The sequence below is a fragment of the Pleurodeles waltl genome, chromosome 9 (genome assembly GCF_031143425.1).
Source record: "Pleurodeles waltl isolate 20211129_DDA chromosome 9, aPleWal1.hap1.20221129, whole genome shotgun sequence".
Taxonomy (NCBI): domain Eukaryota; kingdom Metazoa; phylum Chordata; class Amphibia; order Caudata; family Salamandridae; genus Pleurodeles; species Pleurodeles waltl.
Window position 1 is genome coordinate 5,685,334 of NC_090448.1, and position 15,416 is coordinate 5,700,749.

A 15,416-nucleotide genomic window follows, 5' to 3' on the forward strand; every position below is an offset into this window, starting at 1 on the left:
TGGCTATTCCTCTAAAACTGGTGTGGTGTCTTTTTGCAGAGTTTTCACTCTATTACTGTGTCTTATGTGCAAATGCTTTACACGTTGCTTCTGAGATAAGCCTGACTGTTCATGCCAAGCTACCAAGGGGGTGAGCAGGGGTTATCTGAGCTGGGTATCTCCCTTATCCTGACTAGAACGAGGGTCCCTACTTGGACAAGGTGCAAACTAGAGACCCCATTTCTAACAGTCACAAGCATTTTCAGTTTGCTGTGCTCCCTTTTCATCTTACCAGCGGCCCTCAGGTGTTCAGAAAAAGTGATGGCGGTGATAACAGCCCATCTTTGGAGGTTGAAGGTCCCAGTCTTCTACCTAGATGAGTGGCTGCTGAAGGAAGATTCTCCCCAGGCATGTGTCGCCCACCTCCAGGCTAAAATGAACCTCCTCACATCCTTGGGGTTAATTATTAATGTGCCAGAGTCACACCAGACTCCTTCACAGGCGTTCCCCTTCATCTGAGCAATTCTGGACACTGTACAGTTCTGCACCGTCTGCCTGGCTATGATCACAATGTTTCAACTTGAGCCCTGGACCTCAGTGAGGATGACTCCGAGTCTGCTGGGACTGGTTGCCGCCTGCATCCTGCTTGTGAAGGACACCAGATATCTTATGCGGGCTTCGCAGTGCGATCTCAAGTCCCAGTAGGCACAGGATCAGGGTGATCTCCCTGGTCAAGTCCAGATTTTGGAGAAGACTGCAAAAGATATGCAGTGGTGGCTGTTGAACAGTAATTGGGTCCATGGCAGACCCCTCTCTCTACCCCACCCGAGCTGACAGTGGAAACCGATGCCTCACTCCTGGGCTGAGTGACCACCTGAGAGAGGCGGAGATCAGAGGTCTGTGGTCTCCAGTGGAGGCTCACCTCCACACAACTTGCTGGAACTCTGAGCCATCCACTAGGTGGCTTTCCTCCTGTCCATCAAATGGAAGCTGGAACACCAGCGGCATGTGATACAGTAACAAGCTGGGCGGGTGTACCCTGTGCTGGGAAGAACTGCGCCTTTGGACATGGCTGGAATGCCAGAATATGTTGCTGGTGGTTAGACACCTGTTGGGATCTCTCAGCGTTAAAGCATGTGCATCTGTCCTCTGATCAGGCTGCCCCTTTGGGAGGATCTCCTGTCGCAGAGCAGGTCTGAGTCCTGCATCCAAACCTGTGCATACTCCATCTCAGTGCTTGGAGACTGAGCAGTGGCAGATGAGTGTTTTTGATCTTCCCGCTGAAGCTGACAACATCTTGGCAGCCAGGCGTCTCTCAACCAAATCTGCATATGCCTGCCATTGGGACAGTTATGTGGCTTGGTGTGCTACCCAGTGCTTAATTTGTAAATTAAATCGTGCTGGTGCCCAAAGCTCTCCGTTGAAACACGCAGGTGCTGCATTTAAATGTGTGAGCACTGAATCTAATGCAACATAATCCTAAAGCCATTTCAGGCCTCTTTATTCCATTTACAACTACTCCCTGCCCCTTCAGCTCACTTTGCAGCTTTCTGCATTCTCCCTTTCTGACGCTTTTTTGTTTTTCACTTCCCTCGTCTTTCCCATTTGTGTCTTTTGCTTGCAGTAAATGCCTGATGCAGGAAAATAAGTGCCGGCCTTCAAAAATAAGTGCTGGTGCCCGCACCAGAAACCACCATCTCAAATTAAGCACTGATGCCACCTAGGCAATTGACCCACTTCATGATTAGCTGTCTGAAGTGCTGATGTCTGTGTTGTCCCTAGCCTAACAAGGATAAGCACTGGGCACTTTTAAAGGGTAACTGTCAGCTCATTCCTCCTTTTTGCCTTTGCTGGGTCAGCCCTTTTTGTTCACCTATAGAGATAGGTCAGCAGTACATGTTTCCCTTCTTCTCCGTTTATTATGCCCCAGTGGGATTTGAACTTGGTTCTTATATTCCTCATGTGTGCTCCCTTCAAACCTCTCCACAGCTATCCTCTTAGGCAGCTCACCATCAAAACAGCATTGCATGAAGCCACAACATCTGCACAGCGGGTGAGTGGGCTACATGCCCTCTCAGTCCACCCATAATACATCATCACCTAACCAGATAAGCATGTTCTATGGACTCAAACCTCCTTTCCAAAAGTAGTGGCTTCATTTTATGGTGCAACAACACAGTGGTGGATGGAATGCTTGAATTAATCTCAGTCATGGACAATCGTGTGTGGCCACATCCAAGTTCATCATTTTCTGCCCACTATGCCATTCCAGTTTGGACCCAGCCATATGCAAATCAGTCCTGACCCTGCACCCATGGGAGCAGTCCAACCCGAACTGAAAGCCATGTCCTCCCTAAGCTGGCACACAAACAACCTAGAACCGGTTTCACCCTGATCAGGGCTCATTATTCAGGTATAGCCTGGTTCCGGTGGCACAGTGAGCACCTGACCCACGTCTGGGCATACCTGTCACACTGGGATGAAGCCTGAGTAATTACCAGTGGACAACATTAATTCAAGCATCCATCCATCACTTTTGTGTTTGCTTTAGTGTGTCTCCGTAAGTGGACAGGTATCTCCAGACATGGGACCCAGGCACAGAGTGCCACTGGAACCAATATATACATGACATTTATTTGCTCCATCTTTTTCTTCTAAGGAGGCGGGTGGACTCCATTGTTTAAATCCAAAAAGGGCCCTTAGTTTCTATATTGATCATACCAGAAACACTACAGATCGTCAGGTGGACGATCACATCTACATTGGATCCACTGGCTCAAAGAAAGGCACGTTGTGCAGAAGAGGACCATCTCTGGCTAGAACGTGCTCTGCATTAAGATCGTCTGGCATTGGCCAAAAGCAGCCCACTAGGGACCTACAGGCTCACTCCCCTACAGCCAAGGCTGTTACCACTGCATTGGCACATACAGTGCCTATCCTGGACATGCATCCAAACGTTCACAAAGCACTACTGTCTGGACAAACATGTCTGCTGAGAAGGGCACTTTGCCCATTCTTTTCCAGGACTTTTTGGTTTGAGTCAGCTCACAGACCCAGCACCTGTGAGGTACTGCATTCATATCTGTGCAAAAGATGAGGAGTCTGCTACCTTTGGTAATGATCTTTCTAGTAAACACTGGCTGACAGCAGATTCATCACCGACCCTCCCATCAAGCCCATTCTGCGAACTGGACTCTTAATTATAAAATGTCCCAATTAGAGACCTGCTCACCGGTCAGGACCAGTCTGAAGTTTGCATTCCGTGTCTGCGGGTACAGACGGGTATGGAAGCAAGTGATGTCAGCGCATATGGGTGGTGCCTATGTGGGGTCCTGTGTGTCACTTCTGCAGCGGAGCGATGTCGGCACGGAGCTGCATCGCACCACCGCTTGGTGCACAGGGGTACTGCCTAAGATTATCTGGATCCAGTCTGACACCTCGGGAGGATTCAAAAGGTGAGGAATCTGGGGATACAGTCCTCACCAGGAAGAGCGTTACCGAAAGTAAGTTGTTAATCAGGATGTCAGAAATATAACTAAATAAGAACTCATGAAAACTTGGAGCTACAGCTCGGTTTCTGTGGGAGTTGTGCTACACCCAAACTTTGAAAATTCCCAAGAGATTTGGATGACTCAGAACCACTTATCTATGCTCAACAGAGTTGGCAAGATATAATCTACAGTATTTTGTAGATCTTGTGCATTAGCTTTGAATGACCAGGCATTAAATAGGCCAAAATTTACTTAACGTTGTTTGCAAAAGAAATGCTCTCATCAGGTGTATATCTATCTATCTTTTCACTGAAAAAAACAAAGGTTACAGGGATGTTATAGTTAGGAAATAGAATTTTTTTTAAAAACATAGAAATTCACTTAAAAAACCAAAGGTTACAGTGACGTTATAGTTAAGCTCACATTTCAAAGTTACCAAACCATAGAAATTCACCTGAAGGCCCCAGCGGTCCTAGCTGGCTCCCCACGTTCTGCGAGAGCCGGCATTGCTCCCGCAAGCAGGGCGCTGCTTTAAATAGCAGCTTCCTGCTTGAGGGATCAATGAGCTATCAGCTCCCACCAAGTAAAAGCGAACTGCTGTGTCCCGGGGGTGGACACCCAAGGCCTTAGCAGAAGCTGACCCTCGGGGGGCGTGGGGAGTGGGGAGTGGTGGTCCCCAAGGCTATGTATGGCTCCACGAGGGGGGGCACACGGCTCCTCCAATGTTGTATTTGCCCTGAGGAGGTGGTGGTCCCTGGGGCCCGCAACGGCCCCCCTTCATTCTTTTATTTTAGCCCTGGGAGCTGGTGGTCCTGGGGGCTGCGGGGGGGGGGGGGAGCTGCTGTCCACCTAAACTTGGGAACTACCCAGAGTTCTGTCTTCTTTTTTGCATAATTTATGCATCACTACAACCCTGAAAGGGTTTTGCTTTGATATAATATTAATATATATATATATATATATATATATATATATATATAAAAACAAATCCCTTTCAGGGTTAGAGTGACGCATAAATTATACAAAAAAGAATCGAACTACCCAGAGTTCTCTATTCTTTTTTATATACATATATATATTAATATTATATCTCACAGGAAACATTTGTTGAAAAACAGAACCTATTTCCGGCACATGATCTCAAGGCAGAAGGTTGTGGTGATGTAGCAAACATTAAAAGACTGATCTGGCCTTGCTGGTGGTCAACATCTGCAGACGCCCCCTTCGTTCTTTTAAAGCGTTGTAGACCCCTATGCATGCGTACCAATTATGGTGCTCACAGCCCTTGTTTCCACAACTACTGTTGAGTTGAGAAGTGGGTGGTCTACGTGGCTCATCTAAGCTTGCAGACAGTCACTCACCCCAAATGCTTCGAAGAATGAGTCGTGGGCTCCATACACCGGATTCGGGATGTTGACAATGGGTGGGTTGTCGTTTTGCTGTTTGGATGGTGTCCCCTCCTGCATTTCAGCCTGTGTGAAAGAGAACAGAAAGGAAGCTGTGTTTCTGTAATGCCTGCAAAGTGCCTTCTCCAAAATGCTGAGCAGAGTACAGAATATGGACCAGCTTATAATGAACAAGATGGAAAGGAACATGAAATAACCGTGAGGGTCTGAGGAAGCCACAAATAGCATTTGTTTTTCGAGCCTCTAAATCGGTTGACATGCAGGCCAGCAGTCACCTATGACCACGTGTCTGGCAGACATGCAGGCCAGCAGTCACCAATGACCACGTGTCTGGCAGACATGCAGGCCAGCAGTCACCTATGACCACGTGTCTGGCAGACATGCAGGCCAGCAGTCACCTATGACCACGTGTCTGGCAGACATGCAGGCCAGCAGTCACCAATGACCACGTGTCTGGCAGACATGCAGGCCAGCAGTCACCTATGACCATGTGTCTGGCAGACATGCAGGCCAGCAGTCACCAATGACCACGTGTCTGGCAGACATGCAGGCCAGCAGTCACCTATGACCACGTGTCTGGCAGACATGCAGGCCAGCAGTCACCAATGACCACGTGTCTGGCAGACATGCAGGCCAGCAGTCACCTATGACCACGTGTCTGGCAGACATGCAGGCCAGCAGTCACCTATGACCACGTGTCTGGCAGACATGCAGGCCAGCAGTCACCAATGACCACGTGTCTGGCAGACATGCAGGCCAGCAGTCACCTATGACCACGTGTCTGGCAGACATGCAGGCCAGCAGTCACCAATGACCACGTGTCTGGCAGACATGCAGGCCAGCAGTCACCAATGACCACGTGTCTGGCAGACATGCAGGCCAGCAGTCACCAATGACCATGTGTCTGGCAGACATGCAGGCCAGTACCTTAAAGCAGCCACCTGCCTATGCATTAGGGGTTCCTGAGTACCCGATGGCAGCCATCTAGCTAGCCATAAGGGAGCCATAGCATCTCCCAAACCCCCCTCCCCCATATTCAACTGGCTACTCTCCAAGAAGCCAAGGCAGCTGTCTGTCCCTTATAACATACACAGCAAGCGAGTCCCTCTGGTTAACCATCAGGAAGGTATTGCACCCTCTAAAGCCGCTATCTGGCTATCCATCAGGGAGACATGGCACCCCTAAGTCCCCTTAGGAGCCATCTTGCTATCCATCAGGGAAACATGGTGCCCCTAAGTCCCCACATGGCACCCCTAAATCCCCATAGGAGCCATCTGGCTATCCATCAGGGCGACATGGCGCCCCTAAGTCCCCACATGGCACCCCTAAATCCCCATAGGAGCCATCTGGCTATCCATCAGGGAGACATGGCGCCCCTAAGTCCCCATAGGAGCCATCTGGCTATCCATCAGAGAAACATGGCGCCCCTAAGTCCCCATAGGAGCCATCTGGCTATCCATCAGAGAAACATGGCGCCCCTAAGTCCCCATAGGAGCCATCTGGCTATCCATCAGAGAAACATGGCTCCCCTAAATCCCCATAGCAGCCTTCTGGCTATCATTCTGGGTGCCAAGACATTCAGTAAGTCCTGTGTATCTGGCTGTTTATGGAGTCGCGGTGTTCTATAAGTCCCCTATATCGGGCTAACCTTTAGGGAGCCAGGACATCCCCATCCCCCAGTCCCCTATATCTGGCTAACCTTCAAGAAGTCAAGGCATCACCTAAAGCCCCCTATAGCACCCATCTGGTTATCCATCAGGGAGCCACGTGTCCATAAGTCTCCCTACATCTGGCTCTCCCTTAGGGCACACGTCTTCAAACTGTGGGGCGCACCCCCATGGGGATCTGTGAATGCAGCCTGGTTTATGAGGCATGTTGCTAGGCTCTCTCCATTTTGCATGCAAAGGTTGAAGTCCCATCAGACGTTTGAAGCTGTAATCTTGAGTCCCCTGGGGCACAGTCAGTAAAGTGCTGGGGTCAAAGATGCAGCTAAAAAGATCAAAATATTTAAGGAGACATTTATTAAAAAAAAATCACGCAGATCAGCGCAGCAAGCAACCTTGCTGCATATTTTACATTACACAGCACGTTCCGGTCTTTTCCCTGCACTGGCGCACAATGAGCTGCCTAGCACCAATGAAGGCGCCCTTGCATCATGGTGCAAGGTGCCTACGTTACGGACGGATTGGATTGTGCGGCCTCGGCTCTAGTCAGAGTGCTGTAGCATGACCAGGACTGACCATACTGTGAGGGCTGCAGGTCAGGTGGGACCATACCTTGAAGTAGTGGAACTGGATCTCCTGGTCTCGATGTTTGAAGTAGCACCAGGACGTCATGGCAAGGATGACGAGTGCACCTCCAACGACCGCAGCGGCAATGACGGCTCTCGCCACGTAACTGTGCGGGCTGGTGGGGTTGAAGACCTAGAACACATGGTCAGGGTTACATAAGTAAGTCGTGTGTATTCTACATGATCCACAAACCCTCAAACAGTCAATTCTACTCGATTATTTCATACCTACCTCATGTGTTCAGTAGTGAAAGCTTATTCCACTAAGAGGGAGTATGGAAATTAGAGTCCAGAATAACTCAACTTTGACACAGTGCAACACAGCAAGTGAAGTTACTACGTTGTATCAAAGGGGGAGACAAGAAATGCACCCCGTCTCCTAAGATATGGCGCAGTTCTGCTCTCCTGTACTGCTGGTACATTTCTGGCTACCTAGCCCCAACGCAGACACCCTTGCACCACGACGCAAGGGTGCATGCGTTGTTGTCAGAATGTGGGTGTGTGCGTGTGTGTGTGCGTGTGTGTGTGCGTGTGCATGCGCTGAAGAATGAAGGTCACATGAAAAGAGGAAATAGAGGAAAGATTCTAACTACCACTTCCCTTCCCACAATCGGCATTGGCAGTGTTCTTCATCACTCTAAAAGACCTGCAAATTCCACAAAAGGGCAATAGGTTTTATCATTTAGTTCCTCACGTTTCTCTGTTATACAGATTACAAGCATGTTTTAGGCCTGGAAGAATATTCAGGCCCAGATTTACTAAAGATTAGCACCAGGTTTGGATTACCTTTGTAACGCGAACACGACGCAGACTGGTATGCTGGGGTTTACTATCCAACACAAATCAGGATTTACAATGGATAGTTTCCCAAAGCAACACAAAGTTGCCCTATGCACGGCTTTGCCTTACTTTGTGTCATGGGAGCGTTCCATGGGTGTTCACATGCAACCATACATGGGTTTTGAAACAAATTCCGATCTAAATACATTTGTGGACTGGGATTGGTAACAAATTCCTATCCCTCCTTGAGGCAGGCGTAACATGGAGAAATTTTTTCATTCATACGTTGCATCCATGCATCATTGTGCAGCACACATACAAAGCAGGAAAAGCGTTAAAGGACAGTTTTGTAGTGAAGGGTCCCCTGCAGTATGGCGCAGAGGTGTGTGCGTTGCCATATGGCAGCCTAAGGTGCACCAGCACGGGCAGAGAGAAAGACAGCCCCATATCTGAGTTGCTGTGATGCTGTCCTGCTCTGTCCCTTTCACGCAATGCAGCTCAGCAACCTTTGTTAAAATGTAATTGTGACACTATCTTGTAATGGAGATATATATATAGCTTCACTGAAAAAACAAAGGTTACAGGGACGTTATTGTTAAGTTGACGATTTACTCACACAAAAAGTTATACTTATGTTAAGAAACTAAAGTTACTTAACGGCACAAGTTATAGTTTCTTCAGATAAGTAGAACTATAAGCAGAACTATAACAGTTGAATTTCTGATTTTGTGTGGGTAAAACATCAACCTAACTATAACGTCCCTGCAACCTTTGTTTTTTTCAGAGAACTTCTATTTTTTTTTTATGTAAAGTAATATATAATTACAGTATGTTAATATGACCACCGTCGGGCATGGCCTTTGGCCGTGCGCGGTGTCTGCTGGCTTAGTGAATCCCAGATAAGGAGTTGAAACGACTTGCGTCACACAAGGACAACGCAAGTCCGTAGTAAATCTGGGATCAAGTGTCCACAACTCGGCTTCTGCTCCAGTTCTTCACCGACATTAAGCTTGTCTTTGACCATGTGCAGCGATCCGCTGCCTTTTGGGTAGGTTTGCGCTATAGAAGTAAAATGTTACTTACCCAATAAGCATTCATTTGTGGCATGTACTGCTGTAGATTCACATGTTTAGCATAAGTCAGCCATCTAGTGTTGGGCTTGGAGGTGTGCAAGTGTTTTTTCTTCGACAAAGTCTTTCAAGTTACGTGGTTTAGTGACTCCTTCTCTTGTTGCAATGCGCATGGTCCTCGACTCCATTGTTAGCTTGTTTTCCGCTTGGCGGGTGAGGATGGAGTGTATAGGATGATGAATCATAGTGAGATGACCATGGTAAAATAATGTTATATTTCATGGTGATAATTGCAACCAATAAAACATTTACTGGGAGGAAGGAGGGCGCATGCGAATCTACAGCACTACATGCCACAAATAGATGCTTACTGGGTAAGATTTTCCATTTGATGGTGTGTGTGACAGCAGATACACATGCTTAGGCATAGACTGTAAGCAGTTTTCCTCCTAAAGCAGTGGCTAACCTGGGTTGGTTGCATGTGTTTGAAGTAAAATTCTGAGAACTGCTTGACCCACATTAGCTTGCTGACAGGCCATAACATCTACAAAGTCATGCTTTGTGAATGTGTGCGGTGTGGTCCATGTTTCTGCTTTACATATGTCAGCTATGGGTATATTCCATAAAAATGCCATGGAAACTCCCTTTTTGTGAGTAGAGTGAACTTTTGGGAAAATATTTGGAGTACCATTTAGCTTGAGCATAACAAGTCTGTATACATTTTACAATCTAATTTGACATAGTTGATTTAGGAATGGCCCTTTCTTTATGTGGATTAGATAATGCAACAAGTTGTTGTGTGTTACTATATGACTGAGATCTGTCTATATAATCATAAGAGTTCTTTTTGCATCCATTGTGTGTAAAGCTCTTTCCGCAACCGAATCAGGTTGGGGAAAGAATACTGGTAACTATTACATATGGGTGTCCCCAAAAATCTAGTTTTTCTCCTTCAGCGGCTACATGATAATACGTACGTGCAAGTGAGGTGGGGTGCCCAGGGAGAACTGACAGACAAAATCCCCATACGGAGGGGAGTCCGCCAGGGCTGTGTCTTGGCCCCCTTACTATTCACCTTATTCATTAATAAAGTGATCCAAATCCTATCCTCTTGTTCTAATGACGCTCCCACTTTGAATGGACAGAAGATTCCAATATTATTGTTTGCCGAAGATTCACTTCTTATCTCTAAGACCCCCATGGGCCTCCAAACCCTTGTGGATAGATTTAGGTCTTTCTGTGACGACCATGGTTTGGAACTGAATGCCAATAAAACCAAGTTGATGGTGTTCACTTCCGGCTCCGGCCTGAAGTGCACCACCAACTTGGATGGGGTCGCTTTAAGCAGAGTTAAGACTATAGACTATTTGGGAGTGCTTATATCAAACAACCTGCATTGGGAGGATCAAATCAATAAAAGCTTGTGGCTTCTTCAGCACAGAGCAGCTGCCATCCTGCGCTGCTATAAGAATTCCTCATTTAAAGCTGTATCTCTAGCCATTAAAATCTATCTGGCAAAGGCGCAGGGTGCTGCCGCTTGTGGTGCTGAAATATGGGGATTCTCCGATTGCAAACGATTAACAGTAGGAGAAAACAACTTTGCCAGGGCTTTACTAGCATGCCCCTATGTTTTTGGACCTAGGCTTTAAACGTATAGCTGATCCGACAGCTTTAAGACCCCTGCTATACTGGGTAAGGATTTGGACTGTTCCTGAGCTTTTTGTATATAGATATTCAGTACTCGATCTACTAAGGAGGCCGAAAGCGGCCACTGTTCCATGGGTCAAGCACATTTGCAAATGGTTTTGCATTCTTGGATTACGAAGGTTTTGGGACGAGCCACACAAGCTGGGAAGTTCTGATAAAACTCTTTTGAAGATAGCATACTGGTCCTATGTAAAACACAAACTGGTCCACAGTTTATCCTATGGCCAGCTGACCAACTCATTTATCGATCTTAAGTGGTATCCCCAATTTGAACCATATCTTGACCTGATTCCCGATTTATTGGGGAAGGGTCTTTACGCACGCTTCTGCTTTGGAAGCCTCCCGTTGTTATCTTTTACCAAACGCTGGGGCACCTCTCCATCTATTGATCTTTGTCCTGCTTGTCTTGGCTGTCCCAAAACTATTGAACATTTCATGTTTTTTTGCCCTGTATATACTGGTCCTAGATCAAAATGGTTACGTGCAATGTGTCGAGACTTGGGCTTGAGCAAGTGTTTTTTAGCTATCAGGATTTTAAAGAGTGACACTTCTATATCTGTAATCCTCGCCGTTAGCAAGTTCCTTGTGACCGTGTGGTGTATACGACTTTCTTCATTGAACTAAATCCTTTTAACTTTGCTACCAACTACCAATTGAAGATATGACTATAGGGATATACCTCTTTTGTTTTAATTATTGTATATGTATTTATTAAGTTATTGAGCTAGTTTGTTTTTATCTCTTGTTTTAACTCTGTTCGGGAAAGCGCGAACAAACAAGGCAATCCGGAGGGGGCAGGAGCCCAAAACCCAGCGTCCAATTGGAAGGGCAGGAGCCCTTTAAATTCTCATCGCGCTCCCGCCGTCGCGGGAAAGCGCGAACAAACAAGGCAATCCGGAGGGGGCAGGAGCCCAAAACCCAGCGTCCAATTGGAAGGGCAGGAGCCCTTTAAATTCTCATCGCGCTCCCGCCGTCGCGGGAAAGCGCGAACAAACAAGGCAATCCGGAGGGGGCAGGAGCCCAAAACCCAGCGTCCAATTGGAAGGGCAGGAGCCCTTTAAATTCTCATCGCGCTCCCGCCGTCGCGGGAAAGCGCGAACAAACAAGGCAATCCGGAGGGGGCAGGAGCCCAAAACCCAGCGTCCAATTGGAAGGGCAGGAGCCCTTTAAATTCTCATCGCGCTCCCGCCGTCGCGGGAAAGCGCGAACAAACAAGGCAATCCGGAGGGGGCAGGAGCCCAAAACCCAGCGTCCAATTGGAAGGGCAGGAGCCCTTTAAATTCTCATCGCGCTCCCGCCGTCGCGGGAAAGCGCGAACAAACAAGGCAATCCGGAGGGGGCAGGAGCCCAAAACCCAGCGTCCAATTGGAAGGGCAGGAGCCCTTTAAATTCTCATCGCGCTCCCGCCGTCGCGGGAAAGCGCGAACAAACAAGGCAATCCGGAGGGGGCAGGAGCCCAAAACCCAGCGTCCAATTGGAAGGGCAGGAGCCCTTTAAATTCTCATCGCGCTCCCGCCGTCGCGGGAAAGCGCGAACAAACAAGGCAATCCGGAGGGGGCAGGAGCCCAAAACCCAGCGTCCAATTGGAAGGGCAGGAGCCCTTTAAATTCTCATCGCGCTCCCGCCGTCGCGGGAAAGCGCGAACAAACAAGGCAATCCGGAGGGGGCAGGAGCCCAAAACCCAGCGTCCAATTGGAAGGGCAGGAGCCCTTTAAATTCTCATCGCGCTCCCGCCGCGCGGGACGCGCGCGGGCGGCGCCCGGGCGAAGCCCGGGCCAAGGGCGGGCCCGTCCTTGCCCGTCATTGCCAGGAAGAGCCAGGGCAGGGCCACCCCCCTGACATTTTGTAATAGGTAAAGGCTGCCTGAAGGAAGCACCATATGGTGCTGTGGGTGGAGCGAGGCTCCCAGAAAAATCTTCATCAGTTCGGAACTCTAACGCCCTAAACAGGTTCCACAGATGCAGGACTTGGGCAGTGGCTGACAACTATCTACCCACCCGGACACCTTCTCAAACAGAGGTGATCAGCCCTTCGTGCCCCTTAGATATCTCAGCACTCCCTAACACAAACCTCAGCAGAGCTAAACAGGGTGAGGAAAAGAGAGGGAGAGTGCTCACAGGGAAAAGATTGCAAAACTTTTGAGCAGGATCTGAGTGTCCTACTAAAACAAGATGGGTAGACGGAAGGGAGGGATACCTTTGGAAGAGGCAGGCAATAATAAGACCTTAGACGGCTTCCTCCAAAAAGCGGTAGGGGCACTAGAAAAAGAAATTGAACTGGTCGAGCGCCGTCTAACTGCTCCCCCATCCTTCTTTTCACCAGCTTCACAGCCCCCCTCTGCAGAACCACCAGCACCAACCACCCTCACAATTCAAACGCTCAACGCAGAACCCTTGGACAGAACCATACATTCTTCGGGATCTACCCAGCCTATGCCAATCAGGCCCACACCCTCCCCAAATCATGGCACAAAGGGCAAAAGGAAACGGGGGGAGACGAATCTAAAGAACAAACGGGCCCGTGTCCTGGACCCCTCTGTCCATACCGTATCTACCAGACCTAAGGATCATATACCTGCCCAAACTACCAACTATGGCAAACTGGATATTACTTCTATCACAGACTTTATTAAAGATGAGCTTCTAAAACAACTACATCCTATAACAATCCGTCTATTAGCCATCGAGGAGAAACTCGATGCCCTCATTAAACCCAGCCAGCCAATCCCCCTTTCCCCATCGGGCTTGCACTGCTTGCGACAACACCCTATCCTTGGCCCCCCTGTCAATGATGCCAGTAGTCCCCTTCTCCCACCACCTACGGTCCACAAGTCAAAACCACCTTGCTCTGACACACTACATCAACTAGCGAAGCTTTCTACACCTAGTCTGGCTAATCTCCCTAAAACGTGGTACACAAAGAGCGATTCCTCTTACTTAAGGCGGACTGGTGAAATTGCCCCTTCCACAAACACGGGCGCCAAACCCCATAGAACCCACCCAAATATCCAAGTAGATCGGATGCGCAGGGACTCAGGAATCAACATGGGAACTTTACATCTACCTCCAGAAGCCTGCCCCTACGTGCTTGTTATTACGAATGTCCCTAAGCTCAAGTCCATCATCCCTGAATCATTCACAGAACTGAAAAACAAGGTTATTCACTGGTTGCATAAACATGCTAGATTCGCATTCCATATGATACCCTCAATATTAATGGTGAGGAGGGTGGGTTGGGTGGGCCCACTCAAAAATCCTGGCACTGGGGACTGTATTGTTATTAATTTTAATGCGCCCTCCCTCGTCGATCAGCTTTCCCTAAATGCATGCCATCTCAACCCCCTAGGGGGGGCCACTTCACTTTGCAGGCTTCAGGCCTTTTACCCCCATAAAGCTGCACCAGGCTTCAAGGGGGTGACAATGACATCCAGAGATTTTCCTAGGGCTCAGATGCCAACTGATTTCCAGCCAAGTTGCAATCCTGCCTCGCCCACACTCTCCGAAAACGATTGACTATCACACATGACTTTTCTTAACTCCCGAGGTTCAAGCAACTGGAACAAAAACTACCCAATAGCTGGGAAAAATGAAACTCATAAAACAGGGCAAATCAATTGTGGGGCCGAATATACTCCCATTAGCAACACTAGTGAGTCTACTCTAACCCCCGCTCTCGCCCAGTCAGACTATCTTAAAAGCTCTGAAATCCATATCGGGGGAACAGATAAGGAGCGCTGGGTGATTGAGATTAATTCAGCTACAGACCCACTAGATCACAGCAAATCCTCAAACCCACCTCTACTCCAGGTATCTGATTGGCTTAGACCACCCCCTGTCCTAGATGGGGCTGGAAGCACCCTAGACACGACCGAGAAGGGCATATTGCTTCCACACGGTACACTAGCCCCGAGAGAGAATCCCGTGGCTGAAGCTCCCCATAACAAACCAGATGGCTTAGATACCATCCTCAGTTGGAACATTGCCGGGTTGGAGAGTAAAATGAACAACCCTGAATGGGGAAAATTCATAGACAAACATAAAGTATGTCTCTTCCAAGAAACATGGGCGCTGGAGCCTAAATATAGAATCGGTTACAAAAGCTACTGGGTTCCAGCAAATAAGGTGAATTCAGGGAGACCCTCAGGTGGCCTGCTAATATGGCTCAGCTGTTCTCTCAAATGCCAAATTGAACCGATTGACTTGGGCTGCCCTGATCTAATGGGTCTATCAATACCATCCCTTAGAGAGAAACCACTTTTAATAATTAACATCTATAATAGGAGCCTGGGCAATAAATATGAGTCCAACGCACTGACTATTTTAGACAATTTTCTCACCGATAAATCTCCCTCTCATTTTATTCTCATTGCCGGAGATTTTAACACCACTTTTGAACCCTACTCACTGGCCCAGGAACTATATAAAGATGAAGATGCTCATTGGGGCATCCCCCAGCTGGTGTCAAGCAAAAGACCTAAAATCAACAGACTATCATACCAGCTCATGGACATTACATTGGCACACGGTCTCCGGGCTTGCAATGGCCGTTCCCGTTCGGATCTTAACCTTCACCCCACATTTAAACGTGGGTTGCAGAAGAGCCAGATTGATTACATCTTGCTCGACATCCGCCTTTGGGGTCACATGGTCGATATGAACATCACAGAACATGAGGAAAGCGACCATGAACCATT

General features: G+C 48.2%; 1 protein-coding gene across 2 annotated transcripts in view; it reads right to left on the reverse strand.

Moving 5' to 3' along the window:
• The window catches only part of STAB1 (stabilin 1), an 829,863-nt gene that overhangs the window by 17,981 nt on the left and 796,466 nt on the right, over positions 1–15,416 (reverse strand). For both annotated transcript variants that reach the window (XM_069206091.1, XM_069206090.1), the window contains exons 68-69: positions 7,153–7,299; positions 4,832–4,942 (exon numbers count right to left, since the gene is read on the reverse strand). In XM_069206091.1, coding sequence (XP_069062192.1) covers positions 4,832–4,942; positions 7,153–7,299 — 258 coding nt within the window. The remainder of the gene's footprint in view (positions 1–4,831; positions 4,943–7,152; positions 7,300–15,416) is intronic.